This window comes from Cebus imitator, unplaced genomic scaffold, assembly GCF_001604975.1.
Source record: "Cebus imitator isolate Cc_AM_T3 unplaced genomic scaffold, Cebus_imitator-1.0 Scaffold88, whole genome shotgun sequence".
Lineage (NCBI taxonomy): Eukaryota > Metazoa > Chordata > Mammalia > Primates > Cebidae > Cebus > Cebus imitator.
In genome coordinates, this window is record NW_016107403.1 from 2646633 (window position 1) to 2673176 (window position 26544).

Here is a 26544-nt window from a genome sequence, read left to right on the forward strand (position 1 = left end):
CTGACCCTGTGTACCTTATACCGACACCCACTCATTCTCTGGGCACTGGGCGTCCTGCCTCTATTTTGGTGACTCCCTTGATGTTACAACAACCTCAGTCCTTTTTAGATCATGGAAGGTTATTGTAAGCAGTGTTCTTGTACATGAGAACTAAACTGTAATGCTTCATACATATATTCCAGAAACAGTTGCTTTTTAGACATCTGATCAAATATTAAATGGCTATCTTGATCTCCCAGTGTCAGTGGACTGGAGATAAATTGTATATCTGATTGCATGATTTTATTAAAACAGTAGCAATAATTATGTATAATAGCATTCACTGAGTTCTTATTACAAGCCAGGCAGTATGTTAAGTGCATTGCACCTGTCTTCTCATTTAATCTTCACAACAAACCTTTAAGTAGGTTGAGTATTAATTGGTACGATTTTGGCTGCAATAAACATCTTAGAGTGAGGAAACTTATACGAATGAGAAGTATAGTACAAGATTGTTACCTCTTGGCTCCTATAGGTCCCTATTTAAATGCTATTTCTTTAGTAAACCAGTTTCTGTCTTTTCCCAGATTCACTCACCCTGTAATGAATGAATGAATTCACTTCCTGTTCTCTTTTTTGCTTTTTTCTCTTTACCAACTTATTCTACTTCTTTATCTTGTTTAGTGTTCCTTGTCACACTCCACTGCTAGACCTTAAGACCATTGACACAGGAATTTGTTTTCTGTATTTTTTACAGTTCTGTATGCCTTTGGGAATACAGATGGTACTCAATTTATGAAAGGGTTATGTCTCTTAAACCTATCATAAGTGGAAAGTCAAAAATACATCAAATACACCTAACCTACCGAACATTATAGTTTAGCCTAGCCTGCTTAAATATGCTCAGAACACTTACACTAGCCTATAGTTAGGGAAAATCATCTAGTACAAAACAAACTAATTTTATAATAAAGTGTTGAATATCTCATGTAATTTATTGCACTGAAAGTGAACAACAGAAAGGTTGTATGGGAACCAGAAGTACAGTTTCTACTGAATGCGCATTGCACTTCTACTGTCATAAAGTAAAAGAATTGACCACGCACAATGACTCATGCAGGTAATCCCAGCACTTTGGGAGGCCGAGGCAGGCATATCACCTGAGGTGAAGAGTTCGAGACCATCCTGACCAACATGGTGAAACCCTGTCTCTACTAAAAATACAAAAAAAGAGCCAGATGTGGCAGCACACACCTGTAGTCCAGCTACTTGGGAAGCTGAGGCAGGAGAATCACATGAGCCCAGGAGGCCAAGGTTACAGTGAGCCAAGGTCACACTGTTGTACTCCAGCCAGGGTGATAGAGCAAGACTCCATCCCAAAACAAACAAACAAACAAAAAATCCCAAGTGGAACTATCCTAAGTTGGAGACCATCTGTAATTAGCTGGGACACAATAAGTATTGTGAATGAATAAAAGAAGGGAGAGTCTGTAGCTCATCATGGACTGCTAGGAAACATTCTTAATAAGATTACTCCAAACTGAACATGATGTTCACTTCTGTGAAGCCTTCCCTATTTTTTGAAGTCTTAATTCTCTAATGCACACCCTGCATAACTACTGGGTGTTGATAGTGGTGAAGAAGTTTGGCTGTTGAGTTTGGCTACGTGGGCTTGAACTCTTATTCCAGCACTTCCAAGCTGTGTGAACTTGGTAAGTTACTAAACCTTCAGTGCTTCAGTTCCTGCTCTGTATAATAATAATAGCAATGTGTGTTGGCAAGTATCTGCAGAGAATGGAGTAGCCCATAGAACACAGTCAATGAATGTGAGCTATTGTTACTATTTTAGCACTTCTTATACTAGTACCTTAGTTACAGTAGTCCTCCCCTATCTGCAGTTTTACTTCATGTGGCTTTAGTTACCCATGGTCAACCACAGCCCAAAAATATTGCAGTATTTTGAGAGAGACCACAATCACATAACTTTTGTTACAGTATGTTGTTATAATTGTCCTGTTTTATTGTTTCTATTAATTCTTCCTGTGCCTAATTTATACATTAAACTTTATCATAGGCATGTATGTATGTATGTATGTATGTATAGGAAAAATAAAGATAGTATATATGTGGTTCAGTACCATTTGCAGTTCCAGGCACCCACTGGGGATTTTGGAACATATCCTCCACGAATAAAAAGGAATGACTGTATTGTCATTGGTTTCTTTACTATGTGAGCAACTAAAAGGAGGGAAACATTTAACAACTATTTTATTTTTATATTGTCAGTGCTTACAATATATATAACATGCAGATTAAATAAGTATTTGTGAAGGAAATTGTATGATATTTCCAAGTTCATGTCCTGATATTGATGAATTACCATATTCTATTTTTTAACCTCAAATTTATTTTAAATCACATAGAACATAGTATAGTAACTCACTTATACATAATTTGCTTTAATTCTTCGCCCTTTGTTTTCCGCAAGAGTTTCATATGACTCTTTCCCATTCACCCATGAAGTAGTTCCAGCTTCAAGTCATTCCCTGTAATCAAGTGCTAGTAAGCTGACAGCCAGCACTGATGCTTGTTTGCATTTGAGCATTGGAGCTGTTATTTCTAGAGGTACATGGTCTGTTTTCTGTGGTTTTATAAATGATCTTTCTTGGCCTCTTATTTGAATATAGAAAGAGAAAAATTAGAATAGTGAAAAAAGTGAGAATTTTTTGGCTGATTTTATGTTGCCTCTGGGGCCTAACTGTCAAAAAGATGAATCTGGAGTTTGATATATTTGGCCTGTGTTTAGGGCTTTCTCCCCGTCCTCACTGGCAGCACCTCTTAGTGTGAGAAAAGCTATATGAAAAGAGAACGTGCACAGCATGGATCTAAATTTAGAAGACACTTATTTTTCTTAATCCCAGGTATAGATATGTAAAACTATTACATCAATTCAGAGGCAATCCAATGGTTATATGTATTTATGTAAAGACAAAGTAATAGAGCACTTTGAAAACTTAGAACAGTGTAAAACAAAATGTATATTTCACATTTATCTTTTGTGAGTAATTAGAAGAAATTTGCAAATGAAGTTAAGATTTTATTTTAATATCTAAAGAACTTTTTCTGAACATCATGGAATTTATTTATAATGGAGTTAAAACACCCCACTTTTTAGGACAGTTCCTTATATCATACTAAACTGTAATTCTTTACCTACAGGAGTAGAAAAGTAAATTTTGGGGGCTTTCTTCTTTTTTTCTCTCAGAAATTTTAGGAGGTTCTTTTCTATAACAAATTCAAATCCTCCTCTTACACTTTTTCTGTTTTATACACTGTCAGCCCATGGTGGAAAGAAATAGGAATAAAATGTCTTTGAATTTATAAATATACTTTGATTCTCTTTTTCTGTAAAGAATCACAGATGACTTATATAGTGTTTATGGTTTTTGCTTTTGTTTAAAAAATATGCTGTGTGTTTTGTTAAATATGTACTACTTTTCAGTCTAATTCAGAATATTGCTTTACAATGTCCCAGATACCCAGTTTTGAATTTTCATGTATAATATCAAGGTTGTATTGTAATTGAACAAACATCTGGCACACACAATGGCTTCCTCATGCAGCACCCCTCAACTCCACCCCTTTTCTCCATTCATGGAGTTGGAAGATGCATGCCCAGCACAAACTGCATGTTTTCAAACTTGTTAATGACACTAATGCCCTTTCCAGATACAAAACCTAAGCTTTGTGAGCTCCCTCAATCAGGAAAACTGTTTGGAACAAACCACTTTCCCCATTTTCTTGGTCATTCACTGAATGAGCTTGTCAATATAGTTCAAACGGTAAATGCTGGCATACTTGGATTAAAAAAAAAAATCTAAACTGAATTCTGTCATGAGGATTTTCATCCTTGACCTTATTTGGGATAATAAAGAGAGAAGCTCCTTCTATACATTTACCGTGCTTCTTTGTCTTCAAGGCCTATTGGAAATGAGAATGAGGGATGTAATTTATTTATTTATTTTGAGACAGAGTCTGACTCTGTCACTCAGGCTGGAGTGCAGTGGTGCAGTCTCAGCTCATTGCTGCCTCCACCCCCTGTGTTCAATTCTCCTGCCTCAGCCTCCCCAGTAGCTGGGATTACAAGCATGCGCTACCATGCCTGGCTAATTTTTGTATTTTTTTTTTATGAGAGAGAGGCTTTACCATGTTGTCTAGGCTGGTCTCAAACTCCTGACTTCAGGTGATCTGCCCACCTTGGCCTCCTAAAGTGCTGGTATTAAAGGTGTGAGCCATAGCACCTGGCCAATATAATTTAAATACTTTAAAAATTCTTAGGACTCTTGGGTATTCAAAAAAAAATGAAAATGTTTAAAAATGAATTTTATATTTTACCCTTATGTAAAAAAAAAATTACTGTTTATTTTTAAACGTTTGAAAGGGCATGTGGAGTAGGGAAAGGGGCCTGGGAGCCCACTCTCAGTGGTTCAGATAGACTCTGGGGAAGGAATGAGTCCAATGAGGGCCCTGGAGACCTGGACTGATCCAGACCCATTGTCTCCTTATGAATGCTTTACAGTAAACTATGACCCATATTTTGTACATGAAATATGTCCTACTTCTATCTTCCATCATTTTTTAAAACATTCATAATTCCAAAGCCTGATATCTTAGAATTATTATTAGGATTTCATTCTGTTCTGGATACATAGCAATGCTGTTATAATTCTAAGAAAATGATTTTTTAAATTCCGTAATAATTCTCCATCACCTTCTACAAGACTAAAGAACAGTATTCACTGGAGACAGAAGATTCAAATAAGTCTTCTGTCATCTACAAATGGAGTTGAGTTTTTAAGGAAAGCTATATTAAATTACATATGTTTCTTATTTTTGCTTACATTCCTATTCATTTTGCAGTTGGAGAAAAATAAGTTCCATGTATTAGAATGTCTTACAATAAGCAGATAGGAAGTGGTGGTCAACATTACTACTCAGAGTGCCTTAATATTTCAGTCTAATATATGTGCCACAGTACCTCTAACCCATGGGAAATAGAGAAGCTAAATTAGCTTTTGAAATGCTAAGACAGCCTTTGGCCAGGAAATGCAGCAATGTGAATTATCTCTTTTTTTTTTTTCAGTAAATGTTTAAATTTGTGTTTAAAATGCATGTAGAAAAGTGCCTAAATCGTAAGGTGACCGCTTGGCAAGCATTTATAAAGTGTGCATACCTGGTAACCAGCTCCCTGAACCTCCCTTGAACTTCCTCATGATATTCTCCACCCTCATTATCCTCAGTATTGGGAATACTCATACTTACCACTCTCCTGACGTCATTACTGTAGATTCATTCTGCCTGGTGTATTAACCCATTCTCACACTACTATGAAGAAATACCGGAGACTGGGTAATTTATAAATATAAAAGGTTTAATTGACTAACAGTTCATTGCTGGGGGGCCTCAGGAAACTTTCAGTCGTGGTGGAAGGCAAAGGAGAAGCAGTGACCTTCTTCACAGGGTGGCAAGGTGGAGTGAGTGCAAGCAGGGGAAATGCCAGGCACTTATAAAACCGGTTATCAGATCTCATGAGACTCACTATCATGAGAACAGCATTGGGGAAACCAGTCCCATGATGCATTTGCCTCCACCTGGTCTTGACTCATGGGGATTACAATTCAAGGTGAGGTTTTTGGATAGGGACACAGCCAAACCATATCACCTGGTTTTGAGCATTAGCTGCATGTAATCATAATATGTACACCTTTGTGTCTGGCTTCTTTCTTTCAACGTTATATTTGTAAGGGTCATCTGTCTTGTCATAGGTAGTAGTCCATTTATTTTCATTGCTACATAGTATTTCATTGTATACTGTATTATGTGTCCATTTTACTATTGATGGTCATTTGGCTTGCTTCCTATTTGAGGCTGTTATGAATAAACTTCCTGTGAATATTCTTGAACATGTCTTTTAGTGGGCATAATCACTAGTTCCAGTTGGATATCACTATGAAGTGTAATTGCTGGGTCACAGAATATATATATATATATATATATATATATATATATATGTTTCACTTGCATATATATGGCCAGTTTTTCAGAGTACCAGTTTATATAGCTACCAGCAAAGGGTGAGAGTCTCAGATCCACATTATCATCAATAATTGGTATTGTCATTCCTCTTAAGGTTTAGCCATACTGAGTAAAGGTATCTCATTATGGTCTCAATTTGTGTTTCCCTGGTGAAGATATATTTTTAACAACTTGTCATGCCCTTATTGGCTCTTTGGATATTGTTTCTATTATCTAATTCTGCATCACAAACTTCTTCAAACTGAAGTGCTCAAAACAACTATTTTAATGGCAACTTCAGGTGAACTCAAGTTGTTAATTTTAATGAAGTCTGGTTTTTTAATTATCTTATTTCAGTTCAGTATTTTTTCCGTCCAGAATCTTTGCAAACCCTAAAGTCATTAAGGTACTGTTTTTTCGTCTTCTAAAAGCTTTATTGTTTTACATGTTAAATTTGGATTTGTAAGGCCCCTGAAGCTTTTTGCATATGGTGAGAAACAGGGGTCAAAATTTCTTCATTTCCTAAATGGACGTCAAATTAGGTCATCACTATTTATTGAAAAGAGTGCCTTTTTCCCACTAATGTAAAATGTTTTTGTTAACCATGGGGTCAAATATGTATAAATATATTTCTGCACTATTCATATTATTTAATAGTATTATCTGTCTTTTTTACCAATCGTACATTGTCTTAGTTACAGTAGCTTTGTTATGAATTTTAATGTTTTGTGCTGTCAATTCTAAATTCTTCAATTCTGTTCCTGAGATTGTCACAGCTATTCTTGGTCCTTTTTATTTCTATATAAATTTTATAACTAGGTGATCAGTTTTTACAAAACTGCTGGGATTTTGATTGGAATTGCATTTAATCAATATATCAATTTGGGGAGATTTGACATTTTACAGTATTGAGTCATCTAATCTGTGAATACAACACATCCCTCTATTAGGGTTTCTTTCATTTGTCTTAGTGTTTTGTTGGAGATTTTTGTATAAAGCCTTGCACAGCTTATTTAAGACTTATTCCTAGGCCTTTAATATTTGTATGTGATGGTGAATGGTATTAAAATTTTTTTACACTTTTAATTGTTTACTAGTATATAGAGCTAAATTTAATTATTGTACATTGAACTTGTATCCATGACCTTGCTAAATCTACTAATTAAATCTTGTTAATTCTAGCAGTTTATATGCAGATTCCTTTGTATCTCCTACATACACAATTATGTTATATAAGTAATGCTAGTTTTATTACTTCTCTTCTGATAAGCATACTTTTATTTCCTTTTCATGTCTTACTGTACTGTCCAGGACCTCTACTGCAATGTTGACTAGAAGTGGTAACAGCTTGCTTGTCTCTTTCCTGATATATCAGCAGGGAAGACATTTAATATGATGCTTTCCACAAGTTTTTTTTTTTCTTAATAGATATTCTTTATCATATAAATAAATTCCCTTTGATATCTGATTTGCTAATGTTCTTTATCATGCATGGTTTTGAATTTTAACAGATGACTTTTCTGCATCTATTGAAATAATTATATTATTTTCATCTTTATTCTGTTAATGTGGTAAAATACCACATTAACAAGATAAAAGTTTGTTTTAAAACAAGATAAAAGTTTGTTTTCCTTATAGCAGTCTAAGCTTCAGTAATCTAGGGCTGACAATACAGGTCTATAATACAGGGACCCAGACAAGATCTATTTTGTTGCTTTGCTCTTCTGGACTCATATTTTCTCTATCATGGTCTAGGATGGTAAGCTATACACCCACCATCACGTGCATATTCTAACCATATATTTTTTTTTTTAGTGAAAATACTCTCACATTGTTATAATAAACCCAAAGGGCGTGATATAGCATCCTTCTTATATATCACTGGGATAAAATTACTAATATTTTGTCTAGAATGTTCACATTTGTGTTCATGAGAGAGATTAATCTTTGATTTTTCTTCTTGTTAATGTCCTTATGAAGTTGTGAAGTCAAGATCATGAGAGTCTCATAAAATGCGTTTGGAAGCATCCCCTCACTCTGTTTTTTGGAAAAGTTTATTTAGGATTGATATTGTTACTTCTTCCTAAAATTCCTTGAAGAATTCACAAGTAAGGTCGTTTGTGCCGGGCATGTTTGTTTTTGCTTTGTTTTGTTTTTGTGCCTATGTGTTATAAAGGTTTTTAAATTGCAGTTAAGATTTCATTAACAGTTAAAATAATATTCAGGCTTTTGACTTTTCATGTCAGTTTCACTAAGTTTTGTTTTTCAAGGAGTTTATCCATTTTAGGTAAAATTGCACATTTATTTGCACAGCTATTTATCTCTTCTCTGTATAATATGTAGTGATGTCTTTTTTTAAATTTTAGTAATTTGTGCTTCTGTTTTGCTCTTGATCAGTTTTCCTAGGGTTATTAGTCTTCAGAGAAACAACTTTTGTTGATTTTTTTCTATTTTTCTTTTCTATTTTATTAATTTTTGCTTTTATATTTATTATTTTTTCTATATTATTTTTTATATTTATACTTTGGGGTTTAAATTGTCTTTATTTCTAGCTACTTGAAGTAGATCTTTATGTAATTAGATTTTCAATCTTCTAATATTTGTATTTATAGTTGTATATTTCCTTCTAAGAATGGCTTTATCTGCATCCATAAGTTTTGATATGTTATATTTTGTTATTTACACAAAATATTTCTAAAGTTCATTTTAATTTTTTTTCTTTGACCAGTGAATTATTTAGAAGTGTTTTGCTTAATATCCAGATGTTTGAGTATTTTCTGGTTAGCTTTTTGTTACTGATTTCTACCTTAAAACCACTATGGCCAGAGAATATACTCTAAGTGACTTCAATCCTTGAAATTTGTTATGGAACAGAATATTATCAATTTTAGTAAATAGTTCTTGTCTGCTTGAAAACAATGTGTATTATGCAGTTGAACCTATATGTCAATTAGGGCCAGTTTGTAAATTGTGTTGTTAAAATCATTTATATCCCTACTGATTTTTTGTCTGCTTACTATGTAAATGTCTGAGGACTATATTATAATCTCCCATTATTATTATGGAGATTTATCTGCTTCTTATTTTTATTTATATATTTTATGAAAATGTAATTAAATATAGAATTGTTGTATCTTCCCAGCATAGTCACCTTTTCATCTCTTTGAAATGTCTTTTTTTTTCTGTGCCAATGCATCTTGCCTCCGAGCCTATTTTTGTCTTTTATTAGTAAAGCTACATGTGCATTTTTCCTCTTTTTCCACCTTTCCATATTCACATATTGAAAGATTTTTCTCTTGTAACCAGCATATAGTTGTTTTCTAATACAGGCTGACAATCCTTGTCTTTTAATTGAAGCATTTGGTCAATATACATTTAATATAATGAATGGTATTAGGGGTTTAAATCTATGGTTTACCTTTTGTTTTTATTTTATCTGTTCTTTGTTCCTTTTTCATTCCTTTCTTTTCTTTGCCTTATTTTGGAGTATTTATTTTTTATTTTACGATCCCCCCACCACTTTGTTTCTGTATGATTTTTAACTGAACAGTGTATGAAAGGAAATACAATGCACCAAAAATTAAGATAAGTTTAGAATCTCAAATATATTTACCCAAGATCTACTTTCACATAATAAAAAGTGAAATTATATACAAAGTTATTTGTATACAGTAAAAAAGTCCATCATAAGATAAAAAGCATTTTTCACTGGCAATTTACCATTTGTATTTGAGGAAGTGATTTGGTCCAAAGTGTTTTACTTTTCATTCAGTAGAATATCTGAATTAATGTTCAGCACATTTTACTTTTGGGCAGAGTCTCCAGACTTTTATAAGTGGAACAAACTTTGTATGTAGGAAAACTCAGTTATATTAAAAAGCGTTTTAAAGGGTTTTATGTGTATTTTTTTGTTTTGAGGGTTTTGGCTTACATTTGCTTGTTTGTAATAGTAATTGTTGAGAATTGCAATGACCTCTTAACTTAAATATGTGTGTACTATTAATTAATAATTATCAGTAGCATTTTATTTTACATAACATAATTTCAAGCAAAACACTTTATCTCAAAATGAAACAATATTTTCATTCAGAAAAAAATACTAAAATGTTGCAAGTTTTTAATATTTTAAAAATATTTATGAATATTTTATTTTTGTTTGTACAATTGTATTTCACTTAAATGTTATTTCTGTTAGGGTGGAGTATATCTTTATACTTAAGTAAAATAATTAAAATTTTTCTTTAAGTATCCTCAAATAGTAGATTGCAAGTATGTAATTTTTCTGATTTTAAGAGTAACATAAGCCAGGTGTGGTGGTAGGTACCTGGAGTTCCAGCTACTTGGGAGGCTGAGTGGGGAGAATCATTTCAGCTTAGGAGTTTGAGGCCAGACCAGGCTGGGTGATGCAGTGAGACCACACCTCAAAAAAAAAAGAGAGAGAGAGAGAGACAATCATTACAAAAAAAAATTTAGAAAATTCTGAGAAATATAAAGAAAAGATCATTTATCCGTCTGTGATAACCAATGCTCATATTTGACATACTTCTTCTTTAATAGTGTTTAGTATTTAAAAATAAAATTATATACTTTATTTTTCATTAGTATTATTTGTATTTTCTAATATTATTTAAAACCCTTTGAAAATGATGACCACATAATTTCATTACATAATTATATTATAAATTTTGTAATGTATGTTCCTGATTGTGGACATGCATGGTGTTTTCTCTATGTTACTGTTGTTTAATGCTCTAACAATCTATAAATACACTGTTTATAAATATTTATTTTCAGCAATGATTATGTTCCTAGACTAGGTTCTAAGACATTGAATGACAAGTTCAAAGGCTGTTAGCACCTTGATGGGTGTTAACATGTGTGGCCTCTATGTTTTCCAAAGTCTACCAGTTTCTGCTTCCACCGGCACCAAATGAGACCTCCCAGCTCCTAACACTTTCTCCAGAAAGAAGCTCATATTCATTTTTTCCTCTGTTAATTTGATAAGGAGAAAGTGATGTCTCATGTTAACTTGCCTTTATTATCAGTAAGGCTGACTACTTGTATACCTAGCTACTTTCTTCTGCACAATGTTTTTTGCCTGAGGTAGAATATTAGTGTTTTCTAATGGATTTATGTATTTGAGGTATAATAATCATTTATCAATGTTTTACAGATAGTTCCCTCATTCTTTAATTTGCCTTTTAATTTTATAGTGCTTTTTTCACTGCTCTTTGTAGTTTTTTCTATTCTGTTGTAATCACTTTTGTATATTTATCTGTATTTTTATAGTGTTTAATCTTTTATGGTGTTATTTTATATTTGATTCTTTAATATATCTAAAATACAAAATCGAACATTTTCTCTTTTTTTGAGACAGAGTTCTGCTCTTGTCACCCAGGCTGGAGTGCAGTGGTGCGATCTCTGCTCACTGCAACCTCCGCCTCCAGAATTCAAGCAATTCTCCTGCCTCTGCCTCCTGAGTAGCTGGGATTACAGGTGCCCACCACCACGCCTGACTAATTTTTGTTTTTTTTAGTAGAAATGGGGTTTCACCATGTTGGCCAGGCTGGTCTCGAACTCCTGGCCTCAGGTGATCCGTCTGTCCCGGCTTCCCAAAGTGCTGGGATTACGGGCATGAGCCACCACACCTGGCCCGAACATTTTCTTGCTCATCATTTTGTTGTCTTCTATCTGAAGAGCTTTTCAAGTGTGCCTTTGATAATTTCTAACACAAGTTCCTACATTGTAAATCCTGTTTTTAAAACTACCTTCCATGCAGCATTTTAATGTAACCATTGCTATTGAATGAGAAGATAATTGGTTGGGTCACCAATTATTTTTCTAGCCCAGCTCCATTGCTGTGGTGGTTCTTTGTCCTGTGCTCTGGTTTTGGTGATGTTTCATCTTTGTTGACTCTTCATAAATATTTATGGAGGGACAAGAAGAGATTGTATGTTAAGACACATTTTCAGCATAAGATTGGGTCAAAAAAGCTTCCAGTAGTCTCCTGCTGAGCCTTGAAGCACTTGGAGGACAGATGAAAGTCATCTGGGTAAAAACTGTAATATAGATGCAATAGGAGGGAATGTGTTCCTGGCAGAATAAATGCCACAAACAAAGATTTGGAAACATGAAATATTGCATAGGATTAGGGATACTATAAGTAAATTTGATTTAATTCAGTAATTTAATTTATATATTTTTAAGTACAGTGTTTCTCTTTTCCAGGCTGCTTTTTGACAATGGGATTAGTGGAGCAGGAGAAAAGTCAGGATATGTTCTAGGATATTGTTATAATAGCTCAAGCCATACATATTGGTAGCTCAGGCTAGAACAGTGGCAACTTGATGGAGAGAAATGAATGACTCAAAAGTGCTTTGGAGATAAAGCCTGGTACTAAATTAGAACATAGAGTTGGACCAGATGTAGGACATGGAAGAAAGGAACTGTTGAAGAGAGGTCATAGGTCCTGGTTTTAGTAAGTTGGTATTTGGTGGCACTATTTGCTGACATGGTAAAAAATGAAGTAATTTGTAAAGATCAAGAGTGTGATTTGGTTATATTAAATTAGAGTTGCCTGTGAAATATCTATGTGGGTGTGTCTGATAGAGAATTGGATCAAGTTAATTTTAATGTTCAGAAGAGAAGTCTAATCTGTAGATAAAAACTGGAAGTCGTCAGATATAGATCATATTTGAAGCCATCAGAATGGATGAGGCCGCCAAGAGAGATTATAGAATGAGAAAAAAAGAAGGCCTAGGACTAAACTCTGAGAAACTCTTAACATGTAGGGGTCGAGAAAAAGAGACCCTGTAGGAATAGTCCAAGGATTAAGAGGAATCCCAGGAGGTATGGTACTATAGAATCCAAAGGCAGAGTGTTCTTCAAGAAGGAGAGAGTGGTCAACTGCATTGAATACTATTGAGAACTCTACTAAGAGGACAAGAAGAATCCTTTAGGTTTTACAAAATGGTGACCTTATCAGATGCTGCCTCAGCAGAATCTTGTACTCAGGAGCCACTCAAGAATGAATGAGAACTGATGGAGTAAACACAGCATGCATAGATAAGTCAAGAACCTTGGCTCTTAAAAAGGAGTGAGAGATAGGAATGATCCAACAGAGAGGGAAAGAAGGTGATGCAGGGTCAGAGGCCAGATGGGAAAGCAAATAACTTGACCACCCAAGTATGGAAAAGCTCAGACAGCATGTGGCAAAGGCCTTTATGCCATTACCCATGAAAGAAAACTGAAGACATTTAAGCAGAGGACTATTTGATTGGAGTGTTTCAATAGGTAAATTATTCTGTCATCATGGTAGACGAATGTAGGGTCTCAGTGAGTGTCTGACAGCACCATTGCAGGAATTTGAGTGAAAGGTAATGTGGCCTTGAATAAGGTTGGAGAGGAAATGAGAGACTGGAGATATCACTGAAAGATAAAATCGTAAGGAGGTGGTGACTGGATGTGGAGCAGTAATCAAGGATGACTCCCACACTTTTGGGTAACTAGGATGATATATGTGATTTTTAGGATGTTCCCATAGGATGTCTTTATGGATGGTGAATGTCTGTTGTCTACACAGTGGTTGACAAAAATGGAGCAAAGTTTTGGTTTAGTTTCTCTAGAATATAGAATTGGGGCTTGTCTGCGTGATTTTTAAAGAATAATTTATGCAGGCTGGACATGGTGGCTCACACCTGCAATCCCAGCACTGGTAGGCCGAGGTGGGAGGATCACTGGAGCCCAGGATTTTGAGATCAGCCTGGACAACATAATGAGACCTCATCTCTATGAAAAAAAAAAAAAAAAGTGCCAGGCATGGCAGCACACACCTGTGGTCCCAGCACACACCTGTGGTCCCAGCTATTTGACAGGCTGTGGTAGGAGGATCGCTTGAGCCCAGGAGGTTGAGGCTGCAGTGACCTATGATCATGCCACTGCTCTCCAGTGTGGGCCAGAGAGTGAGACCCTGTCTCTAAAATAAATAAGTAAATCTTTTTGAAAGTAGTAGATCTCCAGGCTTGGGGGCGGGGGAAAAGATGTCTCATTGGCCAGCCTTATTTTCTAGAAGGTAATTACTGGAAAGTTGAATTTCAAATAACTTGTTACCTCTGTCATTTCTTACTGCTTATCTTAAGCTGCTAGCTTTCAAAACAGACTTGTGACCATCAGAGTCTCTGTGTTTTTTTTGCCGACAGAGACAACATGGTAGTCAGAATCTACCCAGGGAAGTCGTTTACTGTTTCTGGCCTATTCCCCTCTCCTAGAACAAAGTTATTTTCCATAACACATATGGCCCATATTCCCCAGCCTTGTCGATGTTGCCAGACCTCAGTGGACCTTTTTTAAAAGGTTCTTCCCATATCCTATTGTATTGTCTGGACCATCTCCAAATCCAGTTTTTAATTTCCTATTGGCTAAATTTTATTTTCTTTCTTTAGGCCTCATGCTCATCTTCCGCTTAATGCTGGCTCCCCTCCGATGCTGTGAGAGAGACCTTAATCGCTTTTGGGCCAGCAGCCATGCCATTTTAAAATTCTTTTGGGCAGTGATTCAGCTGGTTTAACATCTTTCAATCCCACTTCTTGGCTAAGATTTACTGTCTCCTAGCCGGCTTCCTTTCCTTTCAGAAAGGAGTGTGAGGGCTGCATTTCCAGTGTAAGCCCCTTTTCTTCGGATCTGGTTTCCTAAGATTCTGGCACCAGATACTTAACCAATTCCAGTTGGTTAGGAAGTTCTGAGCTAAAATAGCAGGCCATTTTCCTCTTATAAAGAGATCTGGGAGCACCAATGCTAGACATGGTCCTGTCTAAGTCCTTGGACCTCCTAAGACTTGCAACCATGGGTGCCTGATGTGTTTTCTTCCAAGGGTCTCCTACAAAAATATCCTCTTCAAGTATCTAGATTTCAAGTATAATGATAGTTCTTCTTTTGAGGGGCAAAGATGCCTAAGTCTTATTTAAGGACAAGAAGACTTGGTTAAACTAGAAGGCAGTAAGTGATGAGTCAAAGAGTAACAGATGGTATATTCTGACCTCCATCTTCATAATGGACAAACTGCTGTGTGCTTGTTGGGCTCACAATTTGGTGAGTTCTGTTCACCATCTAGGACCAACCTTTTACAACCATCAGAATAAGGAATAAGGAAGAAGAAAGTCAGAGAATAAGGAAGAGAATAAGGAAGAAGAAAGATTCAGAAGATTGTTCTTTGGCCAGGTCCTGTTCCTCGGCCAGCTCTCCCACAAACTGACTATGTAGCCTTGAGGCAAGTCACTTCCCCTCTCTAGCCCTCAGTTTTCTGTTTCTTAAAATGAAGAGGTTGAACTAGATAATCTTCAGGTTTCCTTCAAGTCAAAATGGACCATATGATCCATCTAAAAATGTTCTAAGACAAGGTCACTTCTTCACAACTCTGTAGTAGCTGTGGAGATTTTCCTATGAATTATCCATTACCAAAAAATGACACTCCCATTCTCACTATCCACTTCTCTGGAGCATCCTGGCAGCAGAAGGAAAGCTCATGAGTAAGTTGCTTTCGCAGTAGGTGGATATTTTTTGCTCAGAATAAGGAAGAAGCAAGGCAACAAAATAAGAGAAGATGTTAAGAAACTAAGAAGTGCTTTCCTAAAAATTCAAAACCAAAAACTGAAGAATATATCTAAAAAAAAAAAAACACCAAATCATTTTACTAATGAAATAGACACAAATACCCCTTTCTCTCCAATATACATGTTTTCAGATACACATAGGCTTTTCTGTATATAAATATAAGACATATAATGGAACCATTGAGATTTGTTATGAATTTTAGTGTTGAAGTCTTTGAACAGTTTTAATTTTTTGGTTCTTAAACAAAGTTTACATGACCCCAACCTCTTTTAGAAAATTCTGCCTTCTTTCCATACTTGTACTTTATTTCATAGTTCACTTTACCTAAGTGAGAGGGTGACACATGTGTCTAGCCTTACACCTTTATCTGAGAATTCAGGAGTACATGGCTTTGAGTTCAACTCTTGTGTGTAGACTCCCTGAATGCAATCAGTAGGTTTTGAAAAGCTTTTGGTTCATTGACAAAATGTCTTAAGTAAAAAGCATATGGACAAGGAAAATTGATCTGCCACTAGACCAATAAAAACCCTCAAAAGTGTGGGTCTGTTAGTCATGACATTATATCACTTTTTAAATGAGCCGCTGGTAGCTCCCATCACCCAGAACTACGTTCTATTTTTCTTTCTGACATTTAGGTAATTTTTATTGGGAAATTCACATCAGGGATCCATTCTCCTTGGTTTGTATAATTTCTTGACTTTACATTGAAATATCAATATTTGTAATCTACCTTCTTCAGTAAAGTGTAAATAGCAAACGCTTGCATGATAAATCAGCAATTTTTGTAATACCACACCCGGTTTTTCTGGATTGACGTTGAGAGATCACTAGACAAATCATGCCTGTAATCACTAAACCGTTGGATAGTATTACCAATGATATCATGCATGGCTCTTATAGATCCCTAAGCAAAATTGCTTTGGTAATTTTAACAGAATCACCCTTCATTAAGCGAAAACATATGACATTTGGATTCAAAATGTAGTTTCATCTTCCAAAAAAAAAGAAAGAAAAAAAAAAAAAAAAAAAAAAGGATGGCTTTCACTTGTTTATTTAGCCTTGCTGGGACTTCTACTCTAATGTAGTAAATTTTCATAACATTTTAGCTTTACTTCTCTAGAATTACTCTTAATTGTAGCAGTTCATTTCGTTGTATGTATATACAGGACTAACAATGGAAAAATATCTCAGAGAGCTCACGTCATCAAAGAAAATTCTAATGAAATAATGTTTTTTTCTTGTAGAGGTCATTAAAGTAAAACAAATGTTGTCCTCTTATTAAGCTATTACCTTACCTCATTGTTGAAAACATGAAACTGCTGAGAGTTACATTATATCATTTTTATAAAATATTTGTTGCCGAAGAGCTAGTTTCCAGAAAGCATTCCACGTTATTTTTTCCTATTCATTCAAATCCAAAATATTGCTCATCTAAACTTTCTCGGTTAATCACTGTTACAGTAAGTCTGAGACTGCAAGACGCCCAGTAATTCATAACCGACTTGGGGCTTGTTCACCTTCAGGTCAGTTATTTGGTTCCTGTACACAGTAACAAGAAATCATCATCTGCTATAATTGCATAGGATTAATAAAAAGAAAAGCAAGAGATTTTGCTTCAAGAATCTGGACTGAAAAGCCACCAGGTTTCTGGTACATGCCTTCTCTTTCTCTTCCTTTGCTATCCTCCCACTCATTTTAGTAGGGAAGTAAATGGTTGGTGAGGTTAAGCTGAAGGTTCCCCACTGTGAGAAGTCACCCTTGATAAGCACAGCAGTGGTACCAGATGTTCTGAGAGCGGAGAGGAGAGACCCTGAGATCCGTTCTTGGAGTAGTTAAAGAAGGTGCTGCAGAGGAGGTGTTCCTTGGGCTGACTCCTAAAGGTCCAAGAGGCATTTCTGAGGAAGTCCAGGGGAAAAGGGTGGCATGGAGATTCCAGAGACGGATGGAGTAGGCACCAGGTCCTTCAAAAATTAAAGACCATAGGTTTTCAAAGACCTCTAGTATGCTACTTGAGCCAGAGTGTAAACTGGGAAGGAGGTTGTCTGGGAACTGTGGCCAGACGAATAGGCAAGAGGCAGAAGAGGACGCGTGCTCCATGCCCTACTAAGAAGCGTGGTTACCCTTTAGTCAAGAAGAGGTTCTGAACACTCTGGGCAAGGGAATGGTATGGGTGAGTTTGCGTTCTGCAAAGAGCGCTTTGGGAGTCTTAGGTGGAGAATGGATAGCGGGAAGAAGGCAGGACTGGAGATGGGAAGACTCACCAAGAGTATGAGGAGTGTCAGGAAAGACAGAAAAGAGGACACGACAGGGACAGACAGAGAACGGGAGAAAGGGAAGGGTGGCATTAAGGTTTCTGGCTTGGGTGACAGAATGGATTTGCTGATGAAGGAAATAGGAGAAATGGAGTTAAGGTGAAGAGGGGAGTGATAATAAATTCACTTATTATGAATATATCCAATAGGTATTAGGTAAGTGGTTCTAAAGGACAGAGGTCAATCTTTGAGAGAGGCTGGGAAATCATCAGTATGTAAGTAGTAATTGAAGCATTTCCGAGTTTGTTTCCAGCCCTTAAATCCTGTGGTTCAGTGAATAACATAAATACTCTCTTTGACATATGCCCATCTCAGGAAGTCTAAAATTAGCAGTGGCCTGTGTTAAGTAATTTGGTGACACGATGCAGTTCCTCCTCACAGTTGTAATCAGTAAATAAATTGTGAACTCAGCCTCACGCTGACTTTGCAAATCAATCAAAACAGATTTATTGAGTGCCTTTTTGGGTTTAATGTTGTAAGGGAGATTCATTTTTTAGATTGGAAATAATTTCATTGATTTTTCAATTCAAGTCACCAAGGTTGGGAAACGGGGTTTAGTAGGAAGACAGTGCATATAGCTTTAGGCTTGATAAGTTTGAGTTCATGGCAGAAGATCCAATGGAAATGATTAAGAAATATACTTGGGAGAAGAATCTTAGCTGGAGAGGAAGATGGAGGATTTATCCCAAGGAGCATGGTCATTGAAACTGGGCAAGCGTGGGAAGAATGGAGGGAAGTGCTGAGCACACAGCACATTTCAGGGAGGGCCGGAGCCTTGGCAGATACCCACCTTCGGGCTTCTGAAGTACAAGAACAAGCCAGAGCAGCTCAAGGTAAAACAAGAAGAATATTCTGTCACTGAACATGGGAAGAGAGTGTTCAAGGAGTGGGCGTTCAGCCAGACTGAGAGGTCAGGGATCATTGACCAAAAGATGATCATGAGATTTAATGATGAGTTGGTCATTGGTGCTTTTTCTTAGAGGATAAAGAGTTAGGAAGTAGGATTGGAGGTCATTGAGGAGGAAGAGGAAAAGTAGTCGTAGCCATAATAATAAAATTGATGTGTACTATGTTGGATGCTTCCCTACATTACATGCCGGGCAGTCTCCAAAGCACTTTGTACATGTTATTTTGTTTAATGCTCACAGTAATTGTAGGAACTTACCAATATTATTATTAATATTACTCATATTGATACTGTTATTTCCATTTGCAGATAGACTGTAATAGGAAATAAAGACAATATAGATAATCCTTTGAGGCATTTTGCAGTGATACAAAAAGTTTAATTCCCTCCAAACTAAACTCTGTCAAGTGAAATTGAACTTATCATTTTCTTTAGCATTTGTAATCTGATTGCATTATTTGAACATGGAAGTGCAATGTTCTCCACATATATTTGGATGCTGTCATTACATTTTCTTAACATTTTCTCCAAAAACTTACATTTTGGCATGACTGCTAAGTGCAGGGGCAGAGAGAGCAGAGTACCAGGTGATGGGTGGCGTGAGATGTGGCAGTGAGTACCCAAGAAGAAAAGCACAGTGGGTGATGATATGATCAGATGAAAGCTATTTTCAAGCAATTTTAACATTTTTGAAGTCAGTGAGGGTAGGATCTAGGGGAGGAATAACTGGCGATGTTGGAGAAGGATGAACAGGTGGGACCAGGAGGCAGAGACTGGTCAGGATGGGAGAAGGAGCCCCGCCCAGAAAGGAGAAGGGATGTATTTTGTTTGTTTGTTTGTTCTGAGTTGAGAAAATAAAGTTTAAAAGAGGAAATGCTCGATTTTATTAATACTAACCCTCCCTAATCTAAATTCTGTCAAGTAAAATTGAACTTGTCATTTTCTTTAACATTTGTTATCTGATTTCATTATTTGAACATAAAATTGCAATCTTCTTCACATATGTTTGGATACTGTCATTACGTTCTCTTACTTGTTTCTCCAAAAACTTGCATCTGACATGACTGTTAAGTCCAGGGCAGAGAGAGCAGAGTTCCAGGCAATTGGTGGTGGTGTAGATACACCCAAGGAGAACGGGAAGGAGAGAAGAGAGAAGGAAATGAGTAACTGTAAGGATAAAGAAGAATTCCATCTAAAAGCCTGTTGTAACTTTACAATTGAGACATCACTTTTAAAAGAACATTTTTATTAATGAGAAAAAAAGGCACAAGGTCACTCTCATCAGGTTTATGGAGAACAAAATGAATTGGCAAGTCAGCCAATCAGCTGGAACAGCCTGGACGGTTAGGGCCTTGAGGGACTGTAAATTGGTGGCATAAAATCTTTTCTTATGGGACTGGGACTGACTGGCTACCCTGCTGACTTCATCAGACTCTCTCTTGACTTCATGAGGATACTGTGTAGATCAAGGTTATCCACAATGTTGAGTCGACCATTGCTCATTCCCTTCTGTAACTGTCAGATGCAAATACTGTTAGCATTTACTGCAACTAAAACAAGTGACAATATTTTTACATATTTTCTCTGTAGGAGAAAATATAAACCTCCTTGGAAATAAAGAGCTGAAAACATTTAGGTAATACTGGGCATGGCACTTGAAGCAGTCATTTCAGTCTAAAAACATTTCCTAAGGAAAAGTAGTAAATGTTTGTTTTTGGCTGTTAAACCATTTTCATCAAAACATTTTATTGATATGTAAAATGTTTTAATAATTGTTTTCTGTGTAAACATGATCATCTCATCATCACACACTAATCGGGATGTGTTGAGTGCCTGTTTATCCATTAATATCTAGTGTTCGTCAGCCCGTGTTTGTTTTGTGTCTGATGTTCCATGTCTTTTTTGCAGATATTGATGAATGTGTAAACAACACTGTGTGTGACAGTCACGGGTTTTGTGACAATACACCTGGCTCCTTCCGCTGCCTCTGTTATCAGGGCTTTCAAGCCCCACAGGATGGGCAAGGGTGTGTGGGTGAGTTTTTAGATTTTTTTTCCCAGTGTGTTTCACATGTCCCTGTTGAAGAGAAATCACAATGAACAACAGGAGCTTTTAAGCAGGTAATTTGGGTAGAGCTTTGTCATAATTTGATTTTGTCATACAGTTTGAAGGTGTGCAAAATTATCCTATGTTGCGGGTGTGTGACTCACACTTTGTAACCCCAGCACTTTGGGAGGTCAAGGTTGGAGGTTTGCTTGAGGCCAGGAGTTTGAGACCAGCCTGAGTAACATGGTGAGATCTTTTCTCTATGAATAAATTTTTTTAAAAATAATTATCCAAGCTTGATGGTGGGGTGCCTGTAGTCACAACTACTTGGGAGGCTGAGGTGGGAGGATCTCTTGTGCCCAGGAGTTTGAGGCTTCAGTAAGCCGTGATCATGCCACTGCATGCCAGCTTGGGCAAGAGAGCAAGACCCTTTCTCAAAAACAAAAACAGAAAATCCTATGGCTTCTGAAATTGTTAGGGACATATAAAGAAATATAAAACTATGACTTTACATTTAAATGAATTTTAACAGGAACATCTGTTTAAACTCTTAACCGAGTATGTAGAACTCTAGACTCCCTTCGGCACAGGAAGTAGAGTCTGGTGTGTGGTATAGATTATCTGTCTTTGAAATGTACCCCCTTAGGCAGTGCATTTAAGGCAAAGTGTTGGCAGGAGCTTCAGTGTCCAAGAATGATACCTGTGAAAGGATGCTTTGAATTGTGCAAAGCTATTTCCTCAGTCTGTCCCGGGATTGACAGGGGTGGAAGGAATCTTGAATATCATCAGATGTCCTGGAATGTGGTCCAACAAATGCTCATACAGAAAATAATTTGTATTTCATTGTCTGACATGATGTGATTTCTTCAAGTCAAACTCATTATGAAATGTATTTGCAATTAGAGCAATTAAATTGGAAAGAGAAGAAAGGTTATCAAATTGAAGACTTTATAGATAGCAAGACTTTTCTTTTTCTTTATTGTTAGAGAAAAGTAGCCATATTCACTACATGGCAGATGGAACTTGAGGAGTCAACACCTATTTGGTTTGGAAATTTGCAATTAAAACATTAGTTCATTTTCCATCCATATTAAACTTGCAAAACAAGATTTTCAAAGTTTAATGATAATGTCACTTGAATAATAACTGCTTTTGTGGAATTATGAAATTCAGTTAATTCCCAACCAAAAATTATTTGCAAATCAATGATGTGGTTTCATGAATAAGTATTAGCTAATCAAAAACATAGATAATTATTCAAGAATTATTCACAGCAAGACATAAATATTTAATGATATAGCTAAGACTGTCCTAATTTTAGTTCCCACTCCTGTTTAGCCACCTTTCCACCAAAATACATTTGTTTGACATTTGCATAATGTTTTCACCACATGGGTCTTGTGATGTGGCCCTACTTTCCACCTTAGCTTCACCACTTCCTTCTTCACCTGTTGGTTCCCGCAATGTCAGACTGGTTGTGGTTTCCCACGTCACTGTGAAATTATTTGACTGTCTTGTTCTCTCCTTCTGCTGGGACTATCCTCCTGACCTCTCCTTCCTTAAGTCCTGGATTTTCTCACTCATTCTTGAAGACAGGTTCTGTGCCGTCTTCCAGACACCATCCCTGCCCCATCCCTCACTCTCAGGCTGAGCTGTGACCTCTGCTTCCAGAGCACCTTCAGCAAATTCTATTATGGTACTTACAACCTTTCAGGGAATAATTTAATAATGCGTATACCACCTGCAGCCCCCTTCTACAAAGCTATAACCTCTATATGATTGAAAACTTTTTCGCCTCTCCCTGGGCAGGGCACGATGCTTGGCTTATTGTAGGTGCTCAGTAAATTTTGCTTAACTACTAACTGTTTATATATCAGATGTTGAACCATATCTAGAAACCATATCAGATATCTGATATCAGTCTGCATAGCCCCAGAGCCCGTGCTTAATGTTCATTTCTAACCAGCCAGATGAGCACACCAAACCCATGTTGACATTTCAGCTTGGCACACAAAACACCACGCTTAGAGAAGGAATATTTGTTATCATTTTGGTGAACTCAACAAACGTCATCTCATTTGTGTTTGTATTCATTCTTTCAAAAGTGTTTACTGAGCGCCTATGATAGGCACCTCCCACTGGGTGTTGTGTAGAGCTACAGGATGAATCAGCCATTCCCCCATTATCACTTACTAATCCTTCAGCTATTGGCTCCAGTATCATTCCTCTAACCACCCCTGGCACTTAAGGTCTGCTGTTCTATGCTTTCACTGAGCTCTGAACTTTTCTTTCCTCATACTCACTGAATCCTGTAAGATTATTTTGTTAATCTCCCTAACTTGACTATACGCTCCATGAAGGCAGGAGTTTGGATTGCTAGCTTATCATGGTTTCCCCACATATAGGCCGTATAGGCCTGCCCCATGGCAGTAAGCTAGGAAATATTTCTTGATTGAGTTAGCGCGGTCTGATGGGATAGAGTTTATTAGCCATGTAAATAATACATGCTGGAAAGTACAAAGTTCCACTGGACATTTACCTAAAATTGATAAATGTGAACTGGCAATATCTTACACTTTTCTGGTCTCAATATGACAGTCTAGATTGATTAAATATTTCAACTCTGCTTTATGTTATAGTAGTTTTCATAAGTGAAAATAGTTCATTGAGTTTATATCTGTTTATATACAAATGAAATGGAAAACTGAGGTAATTACCCAAATAAGTCCAGATGTATTTTGTCCAATTAACTGGATATAACAGTTGAAAGGAGGATTTTTTTCTGGAATGATTTAGATAATTGCTCAAATGTTTAACTTTGTATAAACCATCTCAAGGTATGCTCATGAAAGCTAATGTTTATACATATTTAATACGTAAGACGTGAGCATTCCAGACTTTAAGTTGGACACTTTGCTAAGCTGGATATTCATGAATAAAATGTAGGAGGAAAGAAGGTTAAAAAGTACTATTGGGTAAGATCAAACATAAAATTAGTCTTTCTTAGGGCTGTGTACTTGCAAAATGTTGAATAAAGTGTACTTGTCACTGAGATTCCTTGAATGTATTTTAATTATGTATATTTAAGTACAGAAGAAAAACATTTAGCAAAATAGAAATTACACAGTGGAACATCAACAGAGCTTGAAAAGGCATCATGAGATCAGTGAATAATTATTGCACCAATTTGTTTTACATGAATGATTAATGTAGCCTGATGAGTATCTCTATAGGGGTCTTTCCTTCATTTCTCAAAGGAATACACAATCTGAATTCTCTTGATAATTATGGATGTTTTGGCTACCAGAGAACTGTATTTTCAGACATTTAAGTAGATTTTTAAAGTTTTTTTTTTAAATGAACTTAATTCTGTGGTTACTGAAGTGCCAGTGCTTCTAACTTTGCTTGAATCAAGAACTGATTGTAGGCCGGGCGCAGTGGCTCACGCCTGTAATCCCAGCACTTTAGGAGGCAGAGGTGGGCGGATCACTTGAGATCAGGAGTTCATGACCAGCTTGACCAACATGGCAAAACCCCATCTCTACTAAAAATACAAAAATTAGCTGGGCATGGTGGCGCACGCCTATTAGACCCAGCTACTTAGGAGGCTGAGACAGGAGAATCATTGGGAGGTGGAGGTTGCAGTGAGCTGAGATTGCGCCGCTGCACTCCAGCCTGGGCGACAGAGCAAAATTGTCTCAAAAAACAAAAAGAACTGAAAGTAGAGTGTTAGATCATTTAAGACTTCATTATGTTGAAAATTCAGGAATGATAAAACTAGGTGGTCAGTGGGCACATACTAGGTTTGCAGTAGAATTCCAGGGTGTCCTTTAAAACTAAATTGGGAATTTAGAACCTTTATCTTCAGTTTTCATGGTCCTTTCATACAGACCAAATCTGACAGCTCTGCCTCAAAGAGCCCCTTCCCTAAAAGAGCAGAAGGGGTTTGCCTGCTCTCTGGGGATCGCCTTCTTTTCAGCAAGACACTATTAGCCCTGGCACAGCTGGTGAAATAGAGAGCTGTCATGAACGAGGTACACATCTCACTTGGTCTGTGCTCCCTTTTCCAGATGTGAATGAATGTGAACTGCTCAGTGGAGTGTGTGGTGAAGCCTTCTGTGAAAACGTGGAAGGGTCCTTTCTGTGCGTGTGTGCGGATGAAAACCAGGAGTACAGCCCCATGACTGGGCAGTGCCGCTCCCTGGCCTCCACAGGTAAGTCCCAGTGACACTGTGCAAGGGGATAGCAGGCTTTTCTCAAAGACCTGCACCCACACAGCTTTGGGATAAACACTGGGAGTGAGATAAGAAGAAGCCAGATGTGCTGACATAGGGCTCTCCCTGGAAGCTTCCACGTTCTTCTGTGCCTGCCTTGTCAGTGGAATTAAGATGTGGGTGATGACTCTTTGGGCTAGATGGCCTCTAATGTTCTATCCAAACCAGAGACGCCTCCAGTAATGTAAAGGATCCAAAATGATGACGACATTTGCTGGGGACTGCTTAAAACTTAGAGAGCGATCAGCTCGGGATTTAGTGTGGCACCATCTCATTAAGTTGTATAATCCTCCATACGTTCTTGGCCCTTAGAGAAATGTGTCTTGACACTTGTGTAAATTAAAAGCAACATATAGGCCTCTTAGGATCTACAAAGACTTCCACTTGGAATTCTTAAGGTGTTTTTCCAGAATTTGGCCTAAAGAGGGGCTATGTTTGCATTCACTTAAAATTTGATTTAGGCTGTGTTGTCACCATGCAAACTGAAATAGAGAGTTGGACTGTTTTCCAGATAAATTAATCAACTTCCCAATCACCCTTTTAGTTTGTGCCATGTAGCTATAGCTTGGTTGTATTTTAGGGAAAGCAAAGGCCCACATGATCCTTTGAGAGCCAAGTAAAATGAAACATAGACCTTTTCTTTTCTTTCTCAGTCAATTTTATGCATGCTGCCATAATAGCCTTCACTACTCCTCTGGAGGGTACACTTGTTCCGTGTAAAATAGCCAGCTATCTTTGCAAGAAGAGGAAATGAAATATAAAAATATTTTCACCCACACATAATTCCTCAGCCATTAAATGTAGAAGGGTGAAGGGTGCCAAATTAAATGAACAGACTGTAACTAAAAAACTTTGTGAAAGAGAAGAGACAGATTATTACTGGTGGGAGGATTTCTTTTCATTCAAGTGGCCATTGCAACAATTCCTATTCTGTAAAGAAGAGATTTTTCATTTTAATTGTGTCTACAATAGCTAAAAAACAAAAACATATGATGGATCAAAAACAGAATTGGTTAAGTAACTGTCTTTTTCTTATTTTTACTTGGTTCCATAGGGTAGCACCTCATCTATAGTGTTATTTTGAATGAATTAATATGTCATAATAATATATAGCCATTAAATGGTCTATGTGAAGATTAGATAGTCATGATAAAGATAAATGTATGTGATACAATGTTATGTGAAAAAATACAGGATATTCCAATGACCATACTCTGTAGAGGAAGAGAGAGTGAGAATATATACAAAGATAGTTATTGGACCCAACCAATAACTAGTTGAGCTTATTCATTTGTATAGCTCCTGGCAGCTTTGCCTTTTTTTTTTTTTTTTTTTTTTTGGG

General features: G+C 36.7%; 1 protein-coding gene across 9 annotated transcripts in view; it reads left to right on the plus strand.

Annotated features, from left to right (window-relative positions):
• The window catches only part of LTBP1 (latent transforming growth factor beta binding protein 1), a 463242-nt gene that overhangs the window by 385006 nt on the left and 51692 nt on the right, over positions 1 to 26544 (plus strand). For 6 of the 9 annotated variants that reach the window (XM_017534853.2, XM_037740749.1, XM_017534854.2 and 3 more), the window contains 2 exons: positions 20791 to 20916; positions 24999 to 25142. In XM_017534853.2, the coding sequence (XP_017390342.1) occupies positions 20791 to 20916; positions 24999 to 25142 (270 nt within the window). The remainder of the gene's footprint in view (positions 1 to 20790; positions 20917 to 24998; positions 25143 to 26544) is intronic. The other 3 variants (XM_017534855.2, XM_017534862.2, XM_017534864.2) reach the window with 1 other exon arrangement.